Source organism: Lytechinus variegatus, chromosome 5 (genome assembly GCF_018143015.1).
Source record: "Lytechinus variegatus isolate NC3 chromosome 5, Lvar_3.0, whole genome shotgun sequence".
Lineage (NCBI taxonomy): Eukaryota > Metazoa > Echinodermata > Echinoidea > Temnopleuroida > Toxopneustidae > Lytechinus > Lytechinus variegatus.
The window spans coordinates 41,189,623-41,213,301 of NC_054744.1; the positions used below are offsets into that span (position 1 = coordinate 41,189,623).

Consider the following 23,679-nt stretch of genomic DNA (forward strand, 5'->3'; position numbering starts at 1 on the left):
CGCACATGATAAATAGTGCAATCATAAAATTAAAAAAACTTTGTGTAACTGAAACCTGGTGATAATGTTGAGCTTTTTGTTAGAAAAGGAGAGCTATTGAGGATATGGAGAAGCGTTCTCAAAACAATTCTCAAAATTGAAGGAAAGAGACATCATTTTCCCTGTTCTCTGGCCAATACGTAAAGATGATTATGAATGTTCAACAGAAAAAAATTGCTTGGTATGAATGGGGGTGATGATCACGTAATGAATGTTACCTGTAACCCCTGAGCCTTTAGACTGTGATTGTGAAACACTGTTGTACCCTCCCTTACTGAAGTCAGGTGTTTGGGTTAGTTCATCATAACCTGGTAGGAGTAACCACACCATAATCACACACCGGAGTTAGAGATGATGGTGACATTCAGTATCATAGCAACACCAATGTCTATGATTGGGACTGACCAAGTAAACAACTTCCACTGATACATTTTGGTTAAACTAAATTAAAACATGTTTGAATCAGTGTTGTTACATTGGGTAGTCAAATGGGATGGATACCCTTTTTAGGTACATTTTAATTTATTTTTATTTACCCAAAACTATTGAAAAAAAAAATAGTTAGGGATGATAGAATGTTAGTATGACGGTTAACCAGACTTAACGAGACCAATGGTAAAGCAAAACATATAAGTAACCTAGCCTCTTCCAAAGAAAGTTGCCATATTTGCTACTCATGTGTGAACATCATGTTTAGACTAAGTATATCCCTCTTGAAACCTTTCTCTTAGAGTCTGATAGAGATGTGGACTGATACTATAACCAGGTTTGCAAATGACAAAAAATGTTTTTTTTAAATAAAACAAGTGGGGCAAAATATCTTATCCTTTTCCTTTTGCCATATAGCCCAAAAGTATCCCAGAATAAATGAATAGGAACCATAATTATGATAACAATTCAATACACTAAAGTAACATGTTCAACCCTTATAGTCAAATATGTTGGCCGATCAGAGACCTAAACAAGTCACCACAATGAGCTCTGAAGAACGAAAGTATTATAAGTCATCATCATTTCAGCCAATTAAAGAATGAGAATCGATGAGAGATCCAATAAATGAATCATTATTGGATAATAGTTAGTACAAGAACAACAACTGGGTGGTAACATAAAGCCCATCCTAAGTTACACACAAATTTACACATGTCTGGTGACTTGTTCTAGAGTGCTAAAGGAGAATCTTAATAATTTTGACTCCAATCAGCTAAACATGATAATCTGTTAGTTGTAAAATAATATTTTGGTGCTAACAGGCATCTAGATGTAAAGTTCAAATTTGTCAACATTTGACTACAGTCATATTGTCTTTAAGCAGGGGGGGGGGAGGGTATCTCATTGAGCACAAGAACCAGTGGTGTGTATAAGTTGTACATAACTTACAAACAGCTTTATGAAACATCAATGGGGCAGAATATCACAAGTGATGTATAATGTAATGAAATCAACATCTCCTTGTCCTGACGACATCAACAAGATTAATCCTAACAAAATGTAACTGTGGATGCCATTGTACTGACAGTGTAACTAACATCATTCTATGTTTCCTTTCACCATTATAGGGTAGCATACAACCAATGCTGCATGGAGTTAACCTTACCTGTACCATAAGCATTATGTGATGCTGGTTGTGTGTAACCGCTCTGCTGGAAGGCAGAATGTGGTGTCGTTGCTGTTTGAGCTCGGTTTGTTGGTTGCACCTGCGTGTATACAAGCAGAATTATGAATAATGATGCAGTCAAACTCACTTCACAAAGACATGAAAGTGTCTCCACGTTGGTGAATGATGAGACAAAGACTTAAAATCTAGATGATGTACTTCTCACTTTCTACTTTTTAGCTCGGTTGACACTTGCACGCATTGTGGTTCCTGCATAGTTTGCGCAAATTGTGCCTTAAGGGGGAATGCAGGCAACACAATGTGTGCAAATGTCAACCTGGCATTAGTCTTCCTCCTTAAACAGATTTGCTTACTAAACTGCAAGGGAAGGAATTTGAACACAACCATTCCTGGAAATACTATCAATACCAATTCATGCACATCGAATGCAGATATCAAACATTCTTACACACACCCACCTACCTATACTATAAAGATTTTCTTATAAATGTATCTTTCATAATCATTATATATGTATATCATGATGATGAATTTAAAAAGATGCTATTGAGTTTTAAATAATAGTGTGACAGGAGCCAAATCAAGGAATGACGCAGGACTACATGCAAGTATCCTCAATCGTTGCTTGATTTGGCTCCTATCATAGTCAAATATACATTAAACAAAAATAAATATGGGGTATTAAGAAGCTAACTTACACTACTGACAGCAGGGAAGACTGCAGGATACTGAAGACCAGGTGGCATAAGTCCTGCTGGTCCCGCTGCGTAGTAAGGTAGAGTGCTGTAGCCTGGATAACCAGGGGGTAGCGTCGTGTTTAAGAAAGGCGCCTGCTGTTGCGTTTGTGTCTGATGATGTGCCCCTTGTCCTGCAGCTAATCATATCAAAAGAAATAAGATATAAGAATAACTTAAGACACTGATTTTGGAACAAATTAGGATTGTCGGATTGTGCAATATATATGCTCAAAGTTTTTCTCTGAGGATTTGCATACTTCTGGCCAACAGAAATCAATTCCCTTTTGTGAGCCCTGGCCCAAGCATGACACTTTTTACTCTTTTCTTTTCTGTCCTTTTCAAAACTTGATAAATTTAACTACTAAATTGTTTCTCTTTATTTGATGAATGAATTAAAACCATTAGAAACATGGAAATGCTCAATATTGATTAAGGAGAGTTTTATCCTTTAAGCAGTGGATACGAGTCACTACTAGATGATATCTATATTTACCTAACGCTGAACCTGCTGTTGGTTGATGTTGTTGCGTTGAGAGGGATGTAGCTACCGGTGAAGCTGCATCATTTCTTGGAAACTTACTTGCCTCTGTGACAGAATATGGTGTGTTCCCTAATGAGTTTGTATCTCGACCTGTGTTCAATGTCGTTGTAGCCAGCTGCTGGAATGGCTGAGAGAATGAGACAAATCAACTTGAACATCTTAGTTTTTATAAACCTAAACAACTTTATTCAAATAATTTTGCTTGCACAATTCTGAGAGGGGGATGTAGGGGAATGTAGACAGAAAAGTTGAGCTACACATTACAACAAAAATATCGAATGAAAATGAAAATCAATTACCAATATTGCAATTATGAATTCATCAAGTTAAAATTTCATATCACTACATTACAATTCAGAGAGGATGGTGTAATGTCTGAGTGTGTGCTGGGCTGATCAGAGACTTAGAAAGATATCACCAGAATATATTCTGAAGAACGAAAGTATTAGTCATCAAACATCATTTCAGCCAAGCGACATAAGCAAATATAAAGATTTGAAGTAATGGATCATATTCTGATGACTCACCATAGGTAATCTTCCTATTTGCATTTGGAAATCTTCATACATGTAAGGTTGATGTGCTGGCTGCATGGGCAAAGAAATATGAAAATTTGTAATTTGTAAGCGTGCAGATTTTGCAAGGGTTTCATTCTGCGTTTACCACAAATGAAAGAAGGGAATGTCCAGGACATTCTGTTGAATAATATTTTAAAGACATTTGGTATCATTTGAAAGGGTAAAAAAAATTCTACAAATTTAATGTACATGTCTTTTAAGCACAGATGTTTAGTTTGGGATTTGGTACTTTTTTCTTCTTGATAGAAACAAACAAGTTATATTAATTAACTAAGTGAATTCTCACATATGCTTTAAAAATATAAAATTAACTTGGATCCTCTTTGAATTCATTGTGCAATTTGTTACTAACTTAACTGGAATTTTTCTGTGAGGATTTTTTTTCAGACATTGCTAAATATTCTGGAACAATATCAAAATGAGAGGTAAAACTTACAATTGGATTGACTAGTGGAAATCCTGCACCAATGAGGTTTGGATGGTACATAAAGGGCATCCCTGGTGGCAAGTTGGGTGGCAGTTTGGCTGAGAACAAAACAAACAAAAATCATTTATTTGTTGAAAAATCAAAGAAAGAAGGGAGAGATTTGGTTCAGCCAATAAAAATATTTTCTAAATTAAAAAAATATGAATTGGATCAACCGAGGAAGAACATGGGCAATTACATTAAATAATTCCTTTTTTAATGTCCGCCCCCAATTATATGCATTTTACTTTACTTCATACTGCTAAAGCCATCATAATTTCAGAACATTATAACCTTTCATCTGAACTAAAAAACAGATACAAAGCATCTAGAAAGGCACTATATATATAGGGAGGTAGATATAAGTACTTCATTAAATCGCCCGAATCTATCTTTAGAAAGAATCAACTTTTTATAATGCATGGGATAGTTTGAAGACATTGTATGTTCTTCAGTATAAAGACCAATCAGTGTTTCCACCTGAATCATCAGGTTTCAGTAGAACGAAAGTTGAAAATCAGTTGGTTACATCATGTTGGTCTCCTCAGTCAAAGTATTTACTTCTCTTTAGTATACCTTCACGTGAAAGCATGTCATCTCAATGTTTTTTCTAAATGTATTAATTGGGATAGAGTGAAAGTGGTATTTACATATTTTCAAATATCATTCTTGTAATGAGATCATCAACAAGATACTCAGGTTTATTTTCACAAAGGTGTACTAACTTAAGCCATAGCTTCAATCAGAGGTCTGCTTGAAATATATTATGTTTGTGAAATCCATAACAGTAGATTTTTTTTTATTAGCATTTTTTAAAACCCAAGCAATTAAAATTCCCTAGGAATGAGGTTCAACATTTTCTTTGACCATTACAGCTTTCATGTATAAAGACCAAATCAATAAGACATCATTAACAATTAGAGTTACCAGATTCGGAACATGGCGGCAAGCTGAGGTAGTCTCGCACGGTGGACGTCTGTTTTTATTCAGCCTTAGTTTATTCTTTTTACACTTTCACGGACCTTTAACTTATTAGATATATTCTGTTAAACATCATGAGTCACCTTAAACACCAAAGCCAAAGGGATCCAGGTGAGTCACCTGTAAAGAAAAGACCTTCTTTGAGTAGTGAGAATCGCTATGAGATTTTGGGGGATTTACACGATGCCAACAACGAGAGCGCGGCCGCTAGCTCTGGCGCTGCTGTGGAGAATACTCCCCCTCCTTGGTTTGCAGAATTCGAAAAGCGGCAGCAGGCACGACTCGATCGTATTGTTGATTTGTTTCGACAAGAACAGGCAGCCTTGAAATTCGAGATGGATACACTGAAGGAGGAGGTTACTGAAGTTAATAAGAAGCTTGCCTTGGCGGAATCCAAGATTGATGACTTAGAGAACAGAAGCAGGCGCAACAACCTGGTTATCTACAATGTTCCTGAAGGGCAAGAGGGATCTGATTGCAGTAAGTTTGTATCAAATTTTCTGAAGTCATCCAATGTCTTAGCTACTATTCAGAGAGCTCACAGAACTGGACCACAGAATGATGCCAAGTCTGCAACATCCACGGGAAAAAACCAACGTCCAAGACCAATTCATGTCGGCTTCTCTTCTTATGTGGAAAAGGAAAAAAGTAAAAAGGCCCTAGTGGAATGCTTCAAGAAAGAGAAGGAAAAGAGATTCTTCGTGTCTGATGATTTTTCTCGGAGAGTTCAGCTGCTAAGGAAAGAAAAACTGCCAGAGTTAAAACTACTACGGGAACAAGGAAAGAATGCCTTTTTTGTGTTTCCAGCGAAGATTGTGGTCCGAGAATCAAAGCCTAAAAAATGAACTTTGTTTAGCTTCTTAAACTTTGTCAAGTAGTTTTGATATCTAAAAATCACACTTCCACTCAGTGTAGCTTCATATATGTTTTTTAGGTGCTTAATTGAGAAGTGCAACTTTTTTTTTTTGTTGTTGTTGTTGTTTTGGTTTTTTTTTTGTTCGTTTGTTTTTAACTTGAAAATTGTTTCCGTCAAAATATGCTCTGTAGGCCTTATTTGGCTTTGATCTAATTTTCTTTTTGGATGTCTAAATTTTCTTAATTGTAACTTTCTCTGACTTCCCCCCCCCCCCCCCCCCCTCCCCAGGCTGGCATTGTAGATTTTTACTTGTATCTATCTTTTCTAAACCAATATCAATAATGTTTGCCAATGTGACTTGTTTTATGTCATTCTAGATTAATACTTTTTCTATTTCACTGCTCGATGCTCTACTTTAAAGATGTGTTCTACATGTATAATGTTTTAGCTATCTTGGCTCAAATTCATGGTGCGCATGACAACTATGTTTATAATCTCTATATATCATGTTTCTATTTCTTGTCATATGATTGTGCACACTCTGGTCAATGTGTTTGGAAAGTCCGTGCAGGTTGTTTACTTTTTAGAGACGTCGACCTACTCCGAAAACATGAGTAATACTTTTTTGTGTGCAGATTATGCTGCGCGTGCGAGCGGGGCTGTGTTTGATTTGAAGCCCCGCTCTCCATCCTGCACGCTTGCGTTTCTTTTTCTTTTTGTGATTTTAATTCACTTGTTATGTTTTTTTACATATTTATTGTGTTGTTACATTTATTATAGCGGAATTTATTTTTCATATCTATATTTTTCTACTCAGGTTTATAATAGGTATCCTTGTGATGTCATAGGTACAAGTATGCACTTAGGTTTTTTCCTGACTTTGCTGTCCATTAATGAGAATGGCGGTATTATAGTTTCATACATTTTTATATACAGGATGTTCAAGTGTGACTTATTTTTATATTTGAGAATATGGTTTTAAAATTACACTCCTTCAATTGTCGCGGTTTACAGGATTTCTACAAGAGGAAAAAAATATTTCATTATATGAGAAGTATTGAGAGCGACATATTTTTGTTACAGGAAACGCATGCAGACAACAGAGATGAGAATCTCTGGAAATCTCAATGGGGTGATTTAGCATGGTTTGCGAATTATTCTTCTAACAGTAGGGGTGTAGGTATCTTTATTAGGAACTCGGTTAGTGTTAATGTGATTTCCATTTTTAAAGACCCACAAGGTAGATTTTTGATCTTGAAGGCAGTGTTAAATGAATTGAATGTTACAATAGTCAATATATATGCCCCTAACAAAGATAACCCTGATTTTTTACTGCAAGTTTTTGCAGAAGTTGACAAATTATATAGTCCTATTTTAATTGTGGGTGGAGATTTTAACGCTGTAATCAGCCCCCTTGATTACCAAGGATCTAAGCGGGAACATTTTAATAAGAAAAATAGCGAAATGCTGTCAATTATTATGGAAGAATATGATTTACATGATATATGGAGAAATTTTCACCCTAATTTAAGGCAGTATACAAGGCATCAAAAATCTCCAAGAGTTTTATCTAGATTGGATTATATTTTTGTTTCAAGTAACTTTTTGAATAATTGTGTGAAGTCCAAAATTTTACCCGGGGTACAGTCTGATCATTCTATTGTTCTTTTGCAATTTAAAGATAATCAACCACTTAGAGGTAGGGGTTATTGGAAATTGAATTGCCATTTTCTTGATCACAATAATGATTTTATTGACTTGATTAAGGACAAAATTAAAGAATTTAAGGAAGTACATGAAAACTCTGGACTTAACCCAAATTTATTGTGGGATTCACTCAAATGTTTTTTAACAGGATTTTGCATCGAGTATTCAGCAAGAAAGAAGAAAGAAAGAAATAAGGAAAAAGTCAAGTTACTGGCAGATATAGAAAAATTAAAATTACTGTTATCCCACCAATCCTCTGGCACTGATAACTCTATTTTCTCACAGCTTGAAGAGGCAGAAAATAATTTGAACAAAATTTTTGATTATGAAACAAAAGGCCTCATTATAAGATCTAGAGCTAGGTGGTTAGAGGAAGGGGAGAAGAATTCTAAGTATTTTTGTAATTTAGAAAACAGATCTTGGCAGAAAAAAAATATAAGCAAACTTCAGGATTCTTCAGGCAACCTTATTACTGATCCACATGAAATATTAAAGGAAATTCAAAACTTTTATAGTAAACTCTATGCCAATCATGACCCTGCTATTGGAACCTCAGGTGAAAATTTTAACGAAGATATTTTTGGGAAAATAGAAATTAAAAAGTTGTCTGATGATGATAGATCGCTTTTAGACAATCCCTTAACAAAGCAAGAACTATTTGATGTAATCAAGTCAATGAAAGCAAATAAAACTCCCGGACTTGACGGTCTTCCTGCTGAATTTTACGTGACTTTTTGGCCTGATATCTGTGATATGCTTTTAGATTCTTTTAATTTTTCTTTGCTTAATGGAGTGATGTCCATGTCCCAAAGAAATGGTGTTATTAGTCTCCTTCCGAAAAAGGATAGAGACCCCCTATTTATCAAGAATTATAGGCCCATTACCCTCTTAAGTGTTGATTATAAGATTTTAGCAAAATGTCTAGCTAATAGATTAAAACGTTGTATTTATTCTCTTATCCATTCTGACCAATCTGGATTTTTGAAGGGAAGAAATATAAGTGGTAATGTTCGCCTGATTTTAGATATTATTGAATACTGTGATTTTAAAGATATTCCTGGTTCAATTGTACTCTTGGATATTGAAAAGGCATTTGACAGTGTGTCCCACAGGTTTTTAATTCAAACATTACAACATTTTAATTTTGGGAATAATTTTATAAATTGGATCAAGACTCTGTATTCTTCGCGGCAGACTTATGTTTTAAATAATGGATTTTTAACAGACCGTATTTCTATGCAAAGAGGTATTTTTCAAGGATGCCCGATTTCACCATATTTATTTCTTCTTGTAATCGAGATAATGGCTCTTTCTATTCGCCAAAATGATCAAATCAAAGGAATTCCTGTTAACGGGCATGAAGTAAAGATTTCTCTTTTTGCAGATGATTCTGTTGTATTTTTGGACGGTTCTAATAACTCTTTTAATCACCTTTTTGATACTTTACATATATTTGGAGTGCATTCTGGATGTAGAATTAATTTATCTAAAACAGAAGCCATCTGGATTGGTTCTAAGCGGGGTTGCCAAGAATTTCCCCTTGCTAACCGGGGAATAACGTGGAAGACAAATACATTTAAATCTTTGGGAATTCATTTTTCACTTAATTTTGGTTCACTGTTTGATCTCAATTATAAGGTAAAGTTGAAAAGAATGGAACAGACTATTAACTGCTGGCAAATGAGGAATCTTTCTCTGATTGGTAGAATTTGTGTTATCAAGTCTCTTATTTTGCCTCAACTTTTATACCTTTTTTCTGTTCTTGGTATCAAAGTTCCTTCTAAATTTTATAAGGACTTGAATAAAATGTTTTTTAGATTTATTTGGAAAGGAGGCAAGGACAGGGTTAAAAGAAAACTGATGTGCAATGATTATAGCCAATGTGGCCTTCGAATGGTAGACCCTTATGCATTTGCCCTTGCTCAAAGGATGTATTGGGTGCAATATCTTCTTGATGACAGATATACTTCGACATGGAAATATATTGAGTTGTCCTTTTTGGAATCTTTTCATCAAGATTCAAATATTCTTTGGAAAGCATATGCCCCTGAATGTGTTTTAAGATCTCTGGGATGTACACAACTTGCTGATTCTTTACGCACCTGGTATATATATCGAGAACAAGCCACTTTTGATATCTTTGATTGTAGTTTCTCTGACTTAGGGGAATGTCAATCATTATGGTTTAACAGATTGATTCGTTCTAAATCCAAACAATATTTTTATTATGGTACATGGTATGATAACAATGTTCACACGATATCAGATTTGCTTAATCCACCCCTCCCTGGCCATAAATTGTTTGAAGAACTTATCTTGGATTTTAATATACCTCGTTCTGACAGAAGAAAATTTAATTTTCTAATCCAAAATATCCCTAAAGACTGGCTTATTCCCAATCTTCAAAAAGCTGACGTCCATGACAATGATGATGTTCATCATATGTTAATTCTCAAATTGATAGGTATTAAAAAATTACCCAGCTACGCCTATAATATCTTGAGTGGCAAATCTAGCCCTGACGCACGTTATGAATATTGGAGCAGTATCTTACCCATTCCTGACAATATTTCATGGGAGAAAATACATTGCAATAACTTCAAATGTTCGATAGACACTAAAATTCGTTCCTTTTATTTCAAAATTTTTCACAAATGCATTGCTTTTAATGATTTTCTTTTCAAGATAAAAAGGAAAGATTCCCCGTTGTGTGAATTTTGCAACAAATTCCCTGAAACATCGGTTCATATATTTTGTGTTTGTGAAAAGGTTTTACCCCTGTGGCAAGATTTATTGACTATTTTAATACAGAAGTTTGATTCCAATTTTACTTTATCTAATTTCAGTAAAATGTTTGGTGATCCGGATGACAAGTTCATTTCCTACTTATTTTTATTGTTGAAGTACTTCATTTTCATTTGTAAATTCAGCAAAGTTGATCCAAACTTTGGAGCCTTCAGATCATTTGTTAAAAAGCAAAGGGAAATTGAATATTGTGTGGCCAAAAAAAGACATAAACTCACGGCTCATTTTAAGAAATGGAAGTTTGAATTATAATTTTTGTCATCTTTACATGTATCATTATATGTATCATGTTTACCCTGTATATATGCATACAAATACTTGCCATCAAAGTTGTATAAGTTATCATGTCTGTGCCATTGCATAAATCTTTCCGCTCTTTTTTTCTTTATTATTTACTTTTTTCTTATTTACTCTTTTTATTATTATATATGTTTTTTTTTCTAATGATGTTATGATCACTTGTAAATATTTTAATTATGTTTGATTTGTTAGTTTTGTTTATTTTTGGTCAGTGTGGACCCAATAAAACATATAAATACAAAACAAATAAGACATCATTAACAATTAGAGTTACCAATAATTAAACTACATAATTAAATAATGGTTTGACACCACGTGCCACTTGGTAAATATAAGCCCTGTCCCTTATCATACTCACCTGATCCCTGTGAAACTGATTTTGATCCCGCGAGTCCCGCCGTGGTTGTTGTGTACCCTAACGATGACGATGTCAGCACCGATGACGCTGATGACAACGTTGAAGAAGAAGATACACTGTTGAGCGTCGCTGATACAAGATTGCTTGACCCTAATGAAGACTACAGAAAAAAAAAATTATATCATAAATAAACAATTTGTAAGAATTCCAAAAATATTTCAAAGTATTCATCCTGAACCCTGAATATACTGAAACATACAATATTCAACACAATTGCCAAAACTCATATACTTGTATTGGCACTCTGACAATCGTTCAGACTTTTGTAATATTCGGTGCACCTCAGAAAAATGAAAGTATTTCTAGACCAATAGCGCTTTATGAATGCCAATTATCACTATCATTAACATTATAAAATGTACTGTAATGTGGATATATTGGATGAAATGAGAATTCTGATGATATATTCCTTTGAAGTCTTAATTTCATGCAAAAAAACTGCAGCATATTAAATAAGCAATGGATGAAAATTGTTCAAACAGTAGACAGCTTTGTATTCTAGATGGTAGAAATTGACACAATAGTTTGACAAGATAGTTAAAATTAGTTTCACATTCTGAGAATACAGAATAAGTATCAAGTTAAAATTCAATTAGAAATGATTTAGAAACTTGTGAAATGTGCTCTTTTATCTCCAGTGTGTATGGAACTATTAAAAGGGAATCATTTTCACTGCTTCTGATCTCAGATGTTGACAAGAATTTGAGTTTGAGAAATGATGGTAACTTACCTGTCCTTGTCTGGTATCTAAACCCGCCAGCTTGGTACTGGACAACGTGGTAGTCGCCTGCGACACACTGCTGCTTGCACTCATCCCGCTGGACAAATGACCAGAACTTGACAGACTACTCCCTACCGACACTCCTACCGTTCCTCCGCTGCTACTGCCACCGCTGACCACAGACGACGATAAGACCCCTCCGCTGTTCAGACTGCCTGCTGTCTGAGACGGCGAGGAGTAACCAATTGTACTAGGTCCAGAGGATAGTCCTCCTGAAAGGCCCGATGACCCCATGGGGGTTGAGAATGCACTGGTTCCACCGCTGGAGAGTTCTGATGTTTGGTATTGGGAGCTGGATGTGGTTGGCATGCTTGATGATCCAGATATACCCGGTGAACCATATGAATTTGGTACCTAAGAAACGGCAGAACAAACTCAGAATATGGGTACAGGCAAACGTGTCGTATTTCCATAACTGCCAAGTGAGTGCACGTACTATCTGACAGAAACTTTCATAAATGTTGCACTTCTATCAATAGATAAAATGCTAATACCTTCTAGTGATGGAACACATGGCAATCAAACCTATACATTTGATCAAACAATTAGTTACAACACAATGGATAAGTATTCCAACAATAAAATACAGGATGGACATTTTTCTCTCAAACTTCTAAAAAAATATTAATAGAGAAATGGAAAATGGTAACTACAGCACCCCCCCCCCCAATAAAATGCAGTTTGAATCACTTTCTCTCAAATATAGCAGTATTTAAAAAGATAAACTAAACAGAATTGGTACATACCTGTCTGTTTACACCAATAGACTGACTCGTTGAGAGCCCAAAGCCTGATGATGATGAGAGACTGGCAAGCTGTGATAACTGGGATGTTGTCTTGTCTTTATCTGCAAACAAAAACAAGCAAAACATTTCAATGTCAGTATTTTTTCTGATGTTCATTTCTCACTAGAGCTTAGTTTTCCCGTTACAAAATCCTACGGATTAGCAACTTTACATTTTATTTCTTTAATGAAATTATAGCAAGTAAGTGTAGGTGTAAGAGAAAAGTCTGCACTTGGTTAGTGAAAAGTAATTAAGATTTATAATAATAATCATTGTATAAAATAACCATCAAATAATAAGATTTATATGACACCTAGATAGATCCTTGTGATTTGATTGGTTGTTTGATATTCATTCAGCCCATTTTGCAATGACGTCATCAACCATGCAATTTTGTATCCATTCATTGTGCAATTTTTGATCCACACAATTTTGTCAATTGCACTCGTGTACCAAGACTGCAACTCATGCACCAGCAGTGCGCATGTTGTAAAGATGTAACAATCAACAGACCAAACTCGCACTGCATGGGCATGTTTTGCATCGAAATTCATGAATTTCACATGATTTTTTAGGTATCATATAAACCAAATAATGAATGTTCTTTTCATTCGTGCAATGGACAGAATACTCCCTTCGGTGAAAGATGAAATTAATGACCCATTCAACGAGGCGTAGCCGAGTTGAATGGATCATTTAATCTGTCACCTCAAGAAGTATTCTGTCCATGGCACTCATAAACATTCATTATTTGTATAATATTGCGGATCACTCCCTTGCTACGTCAGAAACAATCATTCATTCAAAACAAACATTACACGATCAGGGTCAAATGATTGATTAAAAAATGGCTTAACAAGCGAAGTGTACTTACTATCAATAGATTGTACTGAGGAGGGTTTCTGTGATGTGAGGTATGCATTGGTCTTCATATCGTTTTGGTTTGGTAGAGGAATAGGGTCTGGTGTCATCTGAAATCATAAAAACAAAATCATTGGGGGTTGCAATAGACTCTCTACCAAGTGTGAAAGTGACAAGGGTCATTTGAATGTGAGGTAAATGGGCATCTAATAGGAAGAAACTCCTTGAAGATGATGTTAAATTGTAAATGCCTGCTCATTAATATCATTAAATGAAAAGAACACCAATACCCTTTTCATAAACCTATCCTCCAATTAGCCGCCTAAGATTAATGCGGATAATTCAATAAAAATTGCGTTCATAAACTCCGAAAATTAAGCCGCATTATTTTTACGAGCACCCGTCCTGAAAAAGGCGGATAATCGCCATGACAACTGGACACGCCCCCTCCGATGCGGTTGTGTTGGAAAAGGGTGACCTTGTGACCGCACCATGGCAATTATCCGCATTATTTGGAAATGCGTTCATAAACTCAAAATCTTATCCCGATGCCGCTATTATGCGAATAGCAGCATCAGAGTAATGCGGATAACTCTTGTCCTCCTCCAATTTTACGACCAAATTATGCTGCTATCAGCCGCCTAATTCATAGTAATTGGGTTTATGAAAGGGGTATTAGATTCCAGAATTTCAAGGCAAAGTATCAAGTACTATTTACATAAGGATGGATTAATATCGAAACAATTTGATTATGTATAGAAAACATGTTTTGCAAGAAATGCAAAAGCTTCCAAAGAGATTTGTAATACCTGTTTCTGTTGTGAATTCTGCCCATAATGGGGTGGTCCTCTCTGTTGTGTAGGATCCAATGACTGTTGAGGGACACTAGAAGGTGGTGTATTCACCGATGTATTTGTACTCATCCCAACTGGACTCATTCCCGTTGATGCTGGGTACGGCGATTCATTACTCTTACTATACGATAGATGGTTTGCACTGGTCCCTGGACTATTAACACTGTATAACAACAAAGTTAGCAGAATAAAAGTAAGATCCTTTCAAAGACAGACAGACCATAGATTTTGATAAGAACCAAACAAATATTTACTTTCAGATTTTTTTTAAAGTTAAGGAATAGAATAATTACATGTTAAGCTTGAGAATACATTATGAAATATTTACAATCTGACCATGTTGATCTGGCCAACTTTCAGAGTCAATACATACGTGTAACAGCACAATAAAACTTCACTGAAAGAGATCATTGAAGGTAACAAAGAGAGGATTAAAACTCCTAAGAGGATATTATCTTGGCTGCAACCAATTAGGGCATCCTGTTCCATAATAAAAGGAACAGATACTTGTAGTCTGCTCAATTACCAAGGACCATAATTGATCCTTTCATTGACTGGTAAGTCTTATCATGTAACTTGGTTTTAATAACAAGTTGATGACCGTCAAAGACTTGCCTGAAAGCACTATTAGAAAGTCCCCCACTCGTTGAGAGCGTGGACGACATCGACGAAGGCATCGAGCTGGAGGAGAGCCCAAAATCAGTCACTGCTGGATCCATGGTGATGTCCATAGCTCCAAACTGGACGTCCAGAGCACCCAGACCACGGGCTGAGTTGGGCATCTCTACGGCTGAAGCAGGGATCTTGGTGGAAGGAGGGGGAAGCTTTTTACGAGTTGGCTTGGATTGCGTTGGAGCCCTTGATGAGGGTGGTAGCTGTCCTGCTTGTGATTGGTCCATACCCATCTAAAAGACACAGAGGAATACAATACAGCGTGGATGTTTCTGTAGTTCATGTTCAAAAGGCATAACCTGTTACAGAACACAGGAATTAGTGCCTACATATACATGTATAATCCTATTACAGGTGAAACCTCTCATCTTATGACTAGCATGTTTTTCAAAATGCTCACATACATTGATAAAATGCGGGGCTTTTGCTTTCGGGAAACCTGATAAAACAATATCTTTGTACATATGACTCCTATTTTTCTCCATTCTTACTTCACTTCTTTGTTTGAGAACACTTTTCTTCATATGAACTAGAAAACAAGATAGAAAACATTCAGGGAGGTCCCACATATAGTCAATCAGTTGTGCAAGCTTCACATCATGGTGAATAAAGCATTATAACAATAAACAGTAATCAGAAATACCATGATAGGCTCTGGTGAAATCTCTGAAAATGTTTGTTCTACTGACCTGCACTTGTTTACTCTGTTGTTCTGCCATGGAATTCATATTCTGAGTCTTGCTGGGATCCCGGAACTGACTGAAGACACTGCTACTATCTCTCCCGCTAGCTGCTGGATCACTTACTCCGAGTGAGGTTGAAGGGGCCTGGACAGACTTGCCAAACAGAGCTGCAAGGTCGATGCTGCAATAAACACATTAAGTAGAAACAAAATTATTTTTAAAAAAGATTGGCAGAAGTAATAAGTGCAAGTCTACCAATGCTTGGAGTTAACAATGACCAAATCCATTCATAAAAACAAGCATTTGGATGTGTCAATCAACATAAAGATATCTATTTGAACATCAGACATTAATGTGGATAATCATAAAATGTTTTTTTTTATATACAGAACATAATTCACCTACATTTATTCCATAGCATATAGCCAAACAATTTCAAATTTGAAAGAAAATGCATCATATTCAACTTTTTAATCACCAACATAAATATCTAACAATATCTGTGTTCCTACAGAAAGTTTCAGAAAATGGTAAGTCTGTCCTAAATGGCAAAAAAACATGGAAAGACTATTAAACATTTGTTAATCTGAAAGGTATCAGATCTTACCTTCTGGTCATATCAGGCATGGTGGTATTACCCTGCATACTAGAATTCATTCCTCCTTGCCCAATCACAGATCCCCCTACAGCCACACCACCAGGGGGTTGACCGATGCTTCCTGCTGACATACCACCACTGGACATTCCACCTGCAGACATGTTACCAGTAGGCATACCACCAGTAGACATACCACCAGTAGACATACCTCCTGGCATACCACCTTGGGGTTGTCCAACCATTCCTTGCATCATGCTTGAAGAATGCGGTTGACCTATGCTGCCAGTAGGAGGTTGCCCTATGTTACCAGCAGACGACTGTCCTATGCTTCCCCCAACAGGTTGCCTATTTCCACTGGCTGGCATGCTCCCACCAGCCGACATAGTTCCAGCTGCAGGCATGCTTCCACCCGCCGACAAGCTGCTGCCAGCCGACATCCCCCCAGGGGGACCGGTTAACGAGGACTGGACATCCATCGAGTGTTGCTGGGGCATGCCTTGATTGGAGAGACCGGATGATGGCGGCTGACCAACAGGTGCTTGCATCTGGGATGATGGGCTTGCGGAGATGGGATCCAGGGGCATGGGTGGGACGGGATTGGTTGCTGTAAATACCTGACTTTCAGCCAGCTGCACAAAGCAAACATAAAGAAAAAGCAATGTACTTTCCTAACCAAACTATTGCAAATGCATTCTTATATACATCCAAAATATAATGAATATGAACTGACTTTGTATGAATAGCATTTACTCCATTTAGCTCACTCTCACAAACAATTCTAAGAGTTACAATGTATACGATGTTAAATTCTTTCTCTTTTCTTTAACTGTGAATGGTACTTATCATGACTCTTTTCTTTCTACCCCTTCCATCTACTCTGTCTCCCCTTTCTTTCGGTTTCTCTCTCTCTAGTTTATGTGTTTACATATGTGGGTGTGTGTTTATTGTTACATATGTATTTTTAATGTATAATTTGTATCATAATGTTATAATGTACAATTTGTATTACAATGTTAACCTCAAATGTATACCATAGAGTATGTTGGGAACCTGCTTACAAGCACTGTGCTTATTACGGGTATCCATCCATTTTTAAACAATATGTATTTGTATTTCATGTCAGATATTTATGCATACTTATTTCAAGGCTCCACACTAACTTTTTTTCTTGGTGGCCCAAACAATCTACCAAAATCATCAATTTCATATTTTTGGTGGCCCTAAAACAATAGAAAACATTACAATTTATCAAAACTTTGGTAGCCCAACCGGGCCACTGCTAATGTTGAGCCCTGCTTATTTTTAAAGATGGTGAATAAATTGAAATTGAAGCATAAATAAACTTGACTAGACAATGGCTTACACCGGTAGATGAACTAAGAAGCAATAAAGAGATGGTACTTACATCCCCAGTCCAATCCTCTGCTCCCCATTCCTCTGCACCCCACTCTCCTGTCTTTGTGGCTGGCTGTGTGTTGGAATTCACTGCATTATCCCATGCTGTACACAGATATGTAAGGATATATAAAGACATTGCCAAGAATTACAATACAAAATGACATCACTGATCACACACACCAACTTCACTTGACCCAATTGGGTTGGTTCCTCAAACTTGTAAGATAAACTCCTATGACAACCAAAAGCAATGTGTTAATCAAGCAAACATTTCTAGCAGGTGCCATTAACACTTGGTTTTTGTATAGAGAGAGTCTGTTGGATTTAAAAAAAAAAACAAATCTAAACAGCTAGATGCAAGGAATCAAGAAACCTAGAATGAAACATAGCATACAACTCAATATCAAAGGACAGTAATCGAAAAAAATTTCTGTTCAAGATGGTAAAGAAAATAAAGAGACCTGTCATAACTGTTCATTTCATTCTTTTTTCTTTCACTATTAATCCTTTTCCTTAAATACCATACTAACAAACAAACAAATCAGTCCCTAATTGGCATGAACCACTTAACACCAAACCTCATTAAGATTTCCTCCATCAAACAAAAATTGACAACTTACACTCTGTTGGAGGATTTCTCCAAACATTGTCTGTGGACTTGAAAGCATCTTCTTCTTGGAAATTCCTATAACATTACATAGGGGAAAAAAACAACAGAATACCTTACTATACATTAAAGTATACAAGACAAATCATCTTTGATATCAATACCAAGTAATACTTAAGCAAATAAAATTGAGGTTACCTAAGAATTTATGATTGCTGTATGCAAGAGTAAAAAATTAATATTTCTTATATCTATATTTCTAAGGTCTTTCAAACCTGGATCATTTACCGAACTTGTTAATTCAGCTGATTTTGAGATGTTTTGTTATTTTGTCTTAGTTTTACAATTGCCATTGATTTTTTTCTATTCAGGAATCACTCAAATCATTGTATATATTTTTTCTTTTATGGAACTAAATAAATGTAGTACAATGAATTAATAAAATGCAAAATCTTGACAAATCATATTTTTCAAAGCCAATAAAATTGCACATTTTCAGTTACTGATAATGGTGACTTCTTGACAAGATTTCTGACGAGGTAAGAGTGGTGATTCCTGTGAGTCTCTATACGGGTTTCCAACACGACACATCTAATATAGGGAGAGGGAACTTACCCAAATTTAGAATTTGTGAATGACCTTTGACCACCACCACCACCACCTCCGCGATTTGATCGCCGAGATGGACCATTCATTTCTGAAAGGAAAAACAAGATGAGAAATTTGGATGTTGACATTAATGAATGTCTCACATCACAAGCTCACATTACATCTCTGTGATTTGATGATAAATGCATTGCAGACAGGCATCAGATTCAGATGACATACATATATTCATTTTTTTACTGGAAAAAATATTTTTAATTACATTTACCATATTTCTGTAGTACACAACAATTTAAAAAGTATTCTCAGGTAATTCACATAATGCTTTTGAAAATCAACTAAGCTTACAATCACCTCTGAACAATTGGAAAAGTAAATACTTTTTCTCAGAAATGTTAACATTCAATGTATATTTCAAATATAGATTTTTCAAATGATTAATTGCTTGATAACCATTTCCAACCAAAGTTATCAACAAGAAGTACTATTTCTTTTAAATCTGAATATGAAATTCAAAGAAAATAATGAAAAAAAAATCCTCAGACTACTCTAGATCATGATTGTCCTAGAAAGCTTTTGAGAGAAAAAATTATGTGATTTCAATTATTATTACAGCTTTCCTACATACCAGCATTCCGTCTGCCACGCCCACGACCTGACTCGTTACGATCATTGCGATCTCGATCATAGTCGCTATCTCTGTCCCTTCCTCGCCCTGCAAGAAATGAAATAAATATTTAAAATAATTGATTATCACAGTTCACCTTTAGCTAATCCATTGTTTCATTATGAAAAATCAGACAATACATAGGAGATACATTTTTTTTAAATGCCCTACATAAATAGGTAATTCTTCCTCCATTTATAAAGGTACTCTGCCACAATACATTTCTTTTTTTTTATTTCTGCACATTAAAAGGTGGCTTGGTGTCCTTTTAAACACAAAATCTGTATGTTATCAGAGACACATCACCCAGGCATGAAAAGTGAGTTAAAAATAAATAAATAAAATATTGAGTTTCAGCGACGGTGCCAAGTGACCGAAGGGGGGGGGGGGAGTGGAGCAACCAAGCGGGTGGAGGGTGTAGGAGGAGGAACACCCCCATCCCACGGTATGGACATTTTTTCAATTAAGGGATCGCAATTTAGCAATCTAGTGCATTCTTTCATGAGATTCCCCACCATAACATATATTTTATTAAATGCATAATTCCACTTTCTTTGTCTTCAGCTAGTTTTCATTTCTCCTTGATCATCGCCTCTTTCAGCAACGTCTTTACTGCTGATTACAATGCCAGAAAATGCCATCATGAAATATCATGAATGTAGTTCTAGTTCCTGTAGATTAAAGATTGGTTCCACTCATGTACATGTACACTGAAGTAGAAAAAAGGACCATTTATTATAAGTTCTTGTTAAAAACAAATGGCAAATCACAGTGCAATCTAATACAAAAAGTTTGGTGCCAATAAAATGCCCTGTCCTGTAACATAAGAAGGGAAGACACACGACTGGATTGTGTGAATTTTGTAATGAAAGAGAAACGATATACCATTTTCTTATATGTTTGCCCTAAATTTATTATTCAACGAGCCCTATTACTTGCTGAATTAAATGTTAACAATATCCCAGATGCGGAACGTAAAGTGGAGAATCTCACACTTAAGACACAAAGTGCTCTAATCAGATATTTCAAAAGGACTCATAGATTTCAAATTGGCTGCCCGGATGGCAACCATCTTAACAGGGTGTAGTCAAGAGTAAAGAGTTCTAAACTTTAGCAAATTATTACTTTCGTGACCAGAATACCTTGCTGAGCAAAGTTTTTATAATTATTCATATTTTTCGGGGGTAATTCTTTATGATGTTTTCACCGAATTAATCTATGTATGCACCTTTATTGTCACTTTCACTTTATCACATGGCCCTTAAATGTCAGTATTTACTCTACTATAAATGTTTTCGTTTAAAAAAAAAATAATAATGTTGATATGGTTCCGATCGATTTGACATAAATTTGCACCTGCGGAATTTAAATCAAGTTCCACGAGGTATTGGATAGAGCGCCCCCTGCTCACGTTTGAGAGACATAGGGAATACAATTTTTTGTACTCCTGAGACGCCCTCGAAATGCACCTCGATCGGGCTTGTCAGGATAACGTACTAATACAGGGCAGGAGAGGTGGTCTTGCACATTTTCCTGGGAACTTTTCTTTCCTTTCTTTCTTTTACTTTTCAAACTGACATAATTTGAACAAAGAAATTATCATATTTTTGAAAAAAAGACAAGCATATTTATAAGGCAACAATAGTCAAAACTGACTAGTTTGCCTATTCAAAATAACAACAACAACATTGTGAAGATGATGAAACTTTTTAAGCTGTAGCTTAGAAGTTGTAAATAAGAGAAAAATTATATGCTGTTTGCATGTCCATATCTATGACCATGATCACATTAAACTTGGCAAATAACACAATGATAATCAACTCAGATGGTTTGCAAATTTCCCCTTGAAAAAAAATCCACAAGGTAGAAACAATTCTTACCGCGACCGCGAACAAATACGAGCACAAACAAGTGCATAGCCGCATGGAAGCTCGCCCAGCCAGCTCAAGGCAGCCAGCACCAGCATGGTCACAATGAGTCCGGAAGCTCTGCCTTGCAAATTGCTCTCAATACATCCACACGCAAAGCCACGCGGTGCAATATCTATGGTAGCATTTAAGATACAAATTCAGACGAAAAAATATTGGAATTTTTAAATTTCCACTTTTTTCTGCTCACCATGTGGATTTTTTTCCAAAAATAGCATACGAGTGGAAATCCGCGAAGGCCCATGAAATTATCAAGCCTGATCATCAATCTGGCGCACAGATTTCAGTTCTTTCTTAACAGTTGTCAGTGAAACTTACTGACAATTACTTCAGTAAATATTCCTGAGAGAATTACTTTACCTCTAGTCATTCTGGGTGGAAGATTACCCCTTCCTCCTCTCCCTCTCCCCCTACTGTAGCTTCCATCTCTGTCTCCTCTATCTCCTCTTCCATCATGACCATCTCTGTTTTCTCTGTTGTCACGGTTACGGCCCCGCCCTCCCCTGTCTCTGCGATCATCATCGTTCTTGTGATCTTTGTCTTGATGATTGTTGAATGAATCTGTGTTACGCATGGATGGTGGCATTCCACGAACTTTGCTCTTCTTACTGCTAATAGTTTCCCATTCATCCTTCTACAGAAAGACAAAGAGTTATAGTATGTTATAAAACAGGTAAAACATTGCAGTAATATACAAAATTTTACATTTGATTTTCCTAAATCATTCTATTCATTTTAGTTAATCAATTATAACAATTCATACATGGAATTAAAATTTGACTGTAAATGTAAAGATAAAGCTCCTAAACTGCTCATAAGGATCCTTTATATTGAATATGAATTTAAAAAAAAAAGAGAATATTTAAAAGATTTTTCTTTTGTTTCTCATTGATTTCAGGATTTTTTTAATGAATTTTTTGCTTCTTTATATTGTTGTGATGGAAATCATCAGTGACATTATGTCAACTATAAACAAAATTAATGAAATAATTTCAATTATTAAAACTAATAAAAATAATGAGTCAATAATTGAAATCACGTTTTTGATCAATTTGGGGTCTGATATGCACGTTATACATAATAAAGTGTGATTTCAGAACTGAGATTCTGGGCATCGCAAGTTTGGTCTCAAAAGAAGTGCAAGACTTAAAATAAAAAAAAGTCTTGAATTAAAACAGCACAAACAATTATATTGACTGTCTCATTCACAGCCTTTGACATGGCAGATTACAGATAATGGAAATTAACCAACATACCTGGTTACCTTCCTCCCTCTCCAGCAGAAGGATAATGGCTTGTTCTGTGTCATAATTACTGTCGTGGAGTGCAACCATGATTTCATCTTCAGATCTGTTGGTCAATTCATGCACCTGCAAAGAAAACGTAAAAATTACATTTTAATTACATACACATACATCCAACAATGTACAGTACACGTGCATTTATCATTGTAAGATGGCGTGTGACCCATCACCCCAAAAGCAACAATAAGTCACTCAAAATGAATTTAGAGATTGTTATTGAGCTTCATAGAGCACGTCTCACATGTAGGCTTTAAAATGATATATCAAAATTTTGATCAACTATAACTAACACAAGAACTGTATTTGATTGAAAGTAGAAGAAATTTATTTGAGAAGTTCAAAGAATGAGAAAACAAGATATAGGTTTGGAGTTCACTCAAGCATGAAATGTGCACACTGGGCAATGTCTATAAAACTTCCAAGCTGTTGGGGAAAAAATGTTTAATAAAAACCTCCTGTACATGTATGTATGCTAAACAGACATACATGTATGCACAAGTACATAACATATCTTATGGTACTTCTAAAAATTGATTTGGTCAACAGCTATTTAATACCACGAGATAAATACTGCTCATGTCCCTCCCAGGATTGACCAGTGATGAAGGAAGTGGTGCATGTACTGTACACACACAAAAAACAAAAATGATTTGGCAAGCCCCCACCCTTCCCCCAAAAAACAATTAACCACCATTGTTCAACATTTTATTTTTACAACTAAAGGGGGAGGGGGGTCAGGGGCATAGCTCCCTGTTGAGTCTTGACCCCCCCCCCTTTCCCAGCCTCATCATATTCCATTAACTTTGTACATATATACAACATGCTTCTGAGCTTACATTATGAGTCATTTTTGTCTCATCAGATGGGGAGAGAGAGAGGGGGGGGGGGG

At 35.9% G+C, this 23,679-nt stretch overlaps 1 protein-coding gene across 1 annotated transcript in view; it reads right to left on the reverse strand.

The window, feature by feature from the left end:
• Window positions 1–23,679, reverse strand: part of LOC121416172 (ubiquitin-associated protein 2-like) — a 40,499-nt gene that overhangs the window by 3,738 nt on the left and 13,082 nt on the right. The window contains exons 4-23 of the mRNA XM_041609654.1: window positions 22,743–22,856; window positions 21,847–22,120; window positions 19,520–19,606; window positions 18,901–18,982; window positions 18,299–18,363; window positions 17,686–17,780; window positions 16,290–16,909; window positions 15,689–15,863; window positions 14,943–15,232; window positions 14,283–14,490; window positions 13,487–13,583; window positions 12,574–12,674; window positions 11,777–12,181; window positions 10,987–11,146; window positions 3,950–4,038; window positions 3,463–3,522; window positions 2,888–3,062; window positions 2,356–2,531; window positions 1,637–1,736; window positions 258–347 (exon numbers count right to left, since the gene is read on the reverse strand). Of these exons, the coding sequence (XP_041465588.1) occupies window positions 258–347; window positions 1,637–1,736; window positions 2,356–2,531; window positions 2,888–3,062; window positions 3,463–3,522; window positions 3,950–4,038; window positions 10,987–11,146; window positions 11,777–12,181; window positions 12,574–12,674; window positions 13,487–13,583; window positions 14,283–14,490; window positions 14,943–15,232; window positions 15,689–15,863; window positions 16,290–16,909; window positions 17,686–17,780; window positions 18,299–18,363; window positions 18,901–18,982; window positions 19,520–19,606; window positions 21,847–22,120; window positions 22,743–22,856 (3,463 nt within the window). The remainder of the gene's footprint in view (window positions 1–257; window positions 348–1,636; window positions 1,737–2,355; window positions 2,532–2,887; window positions 3,063–3,462; window positions 3,523–3,949; window positions 4,039–10,986; window positions 11,147–11,776; window positions 12,182–12,573; window positions 12,675–13,486; window positions 13,584–14,282; window positions 14,491–14,942; window positions 15,233–15,688; window positions 15,864–16,289; window positions 16,910–17,685; window positions 17,781–18,298; window positions 18,364–18,900; window positions 18,983–19,519; window positions 19,607–21,846; window positions 22,121–22,742; window positions 22,857–23,679) is intronic.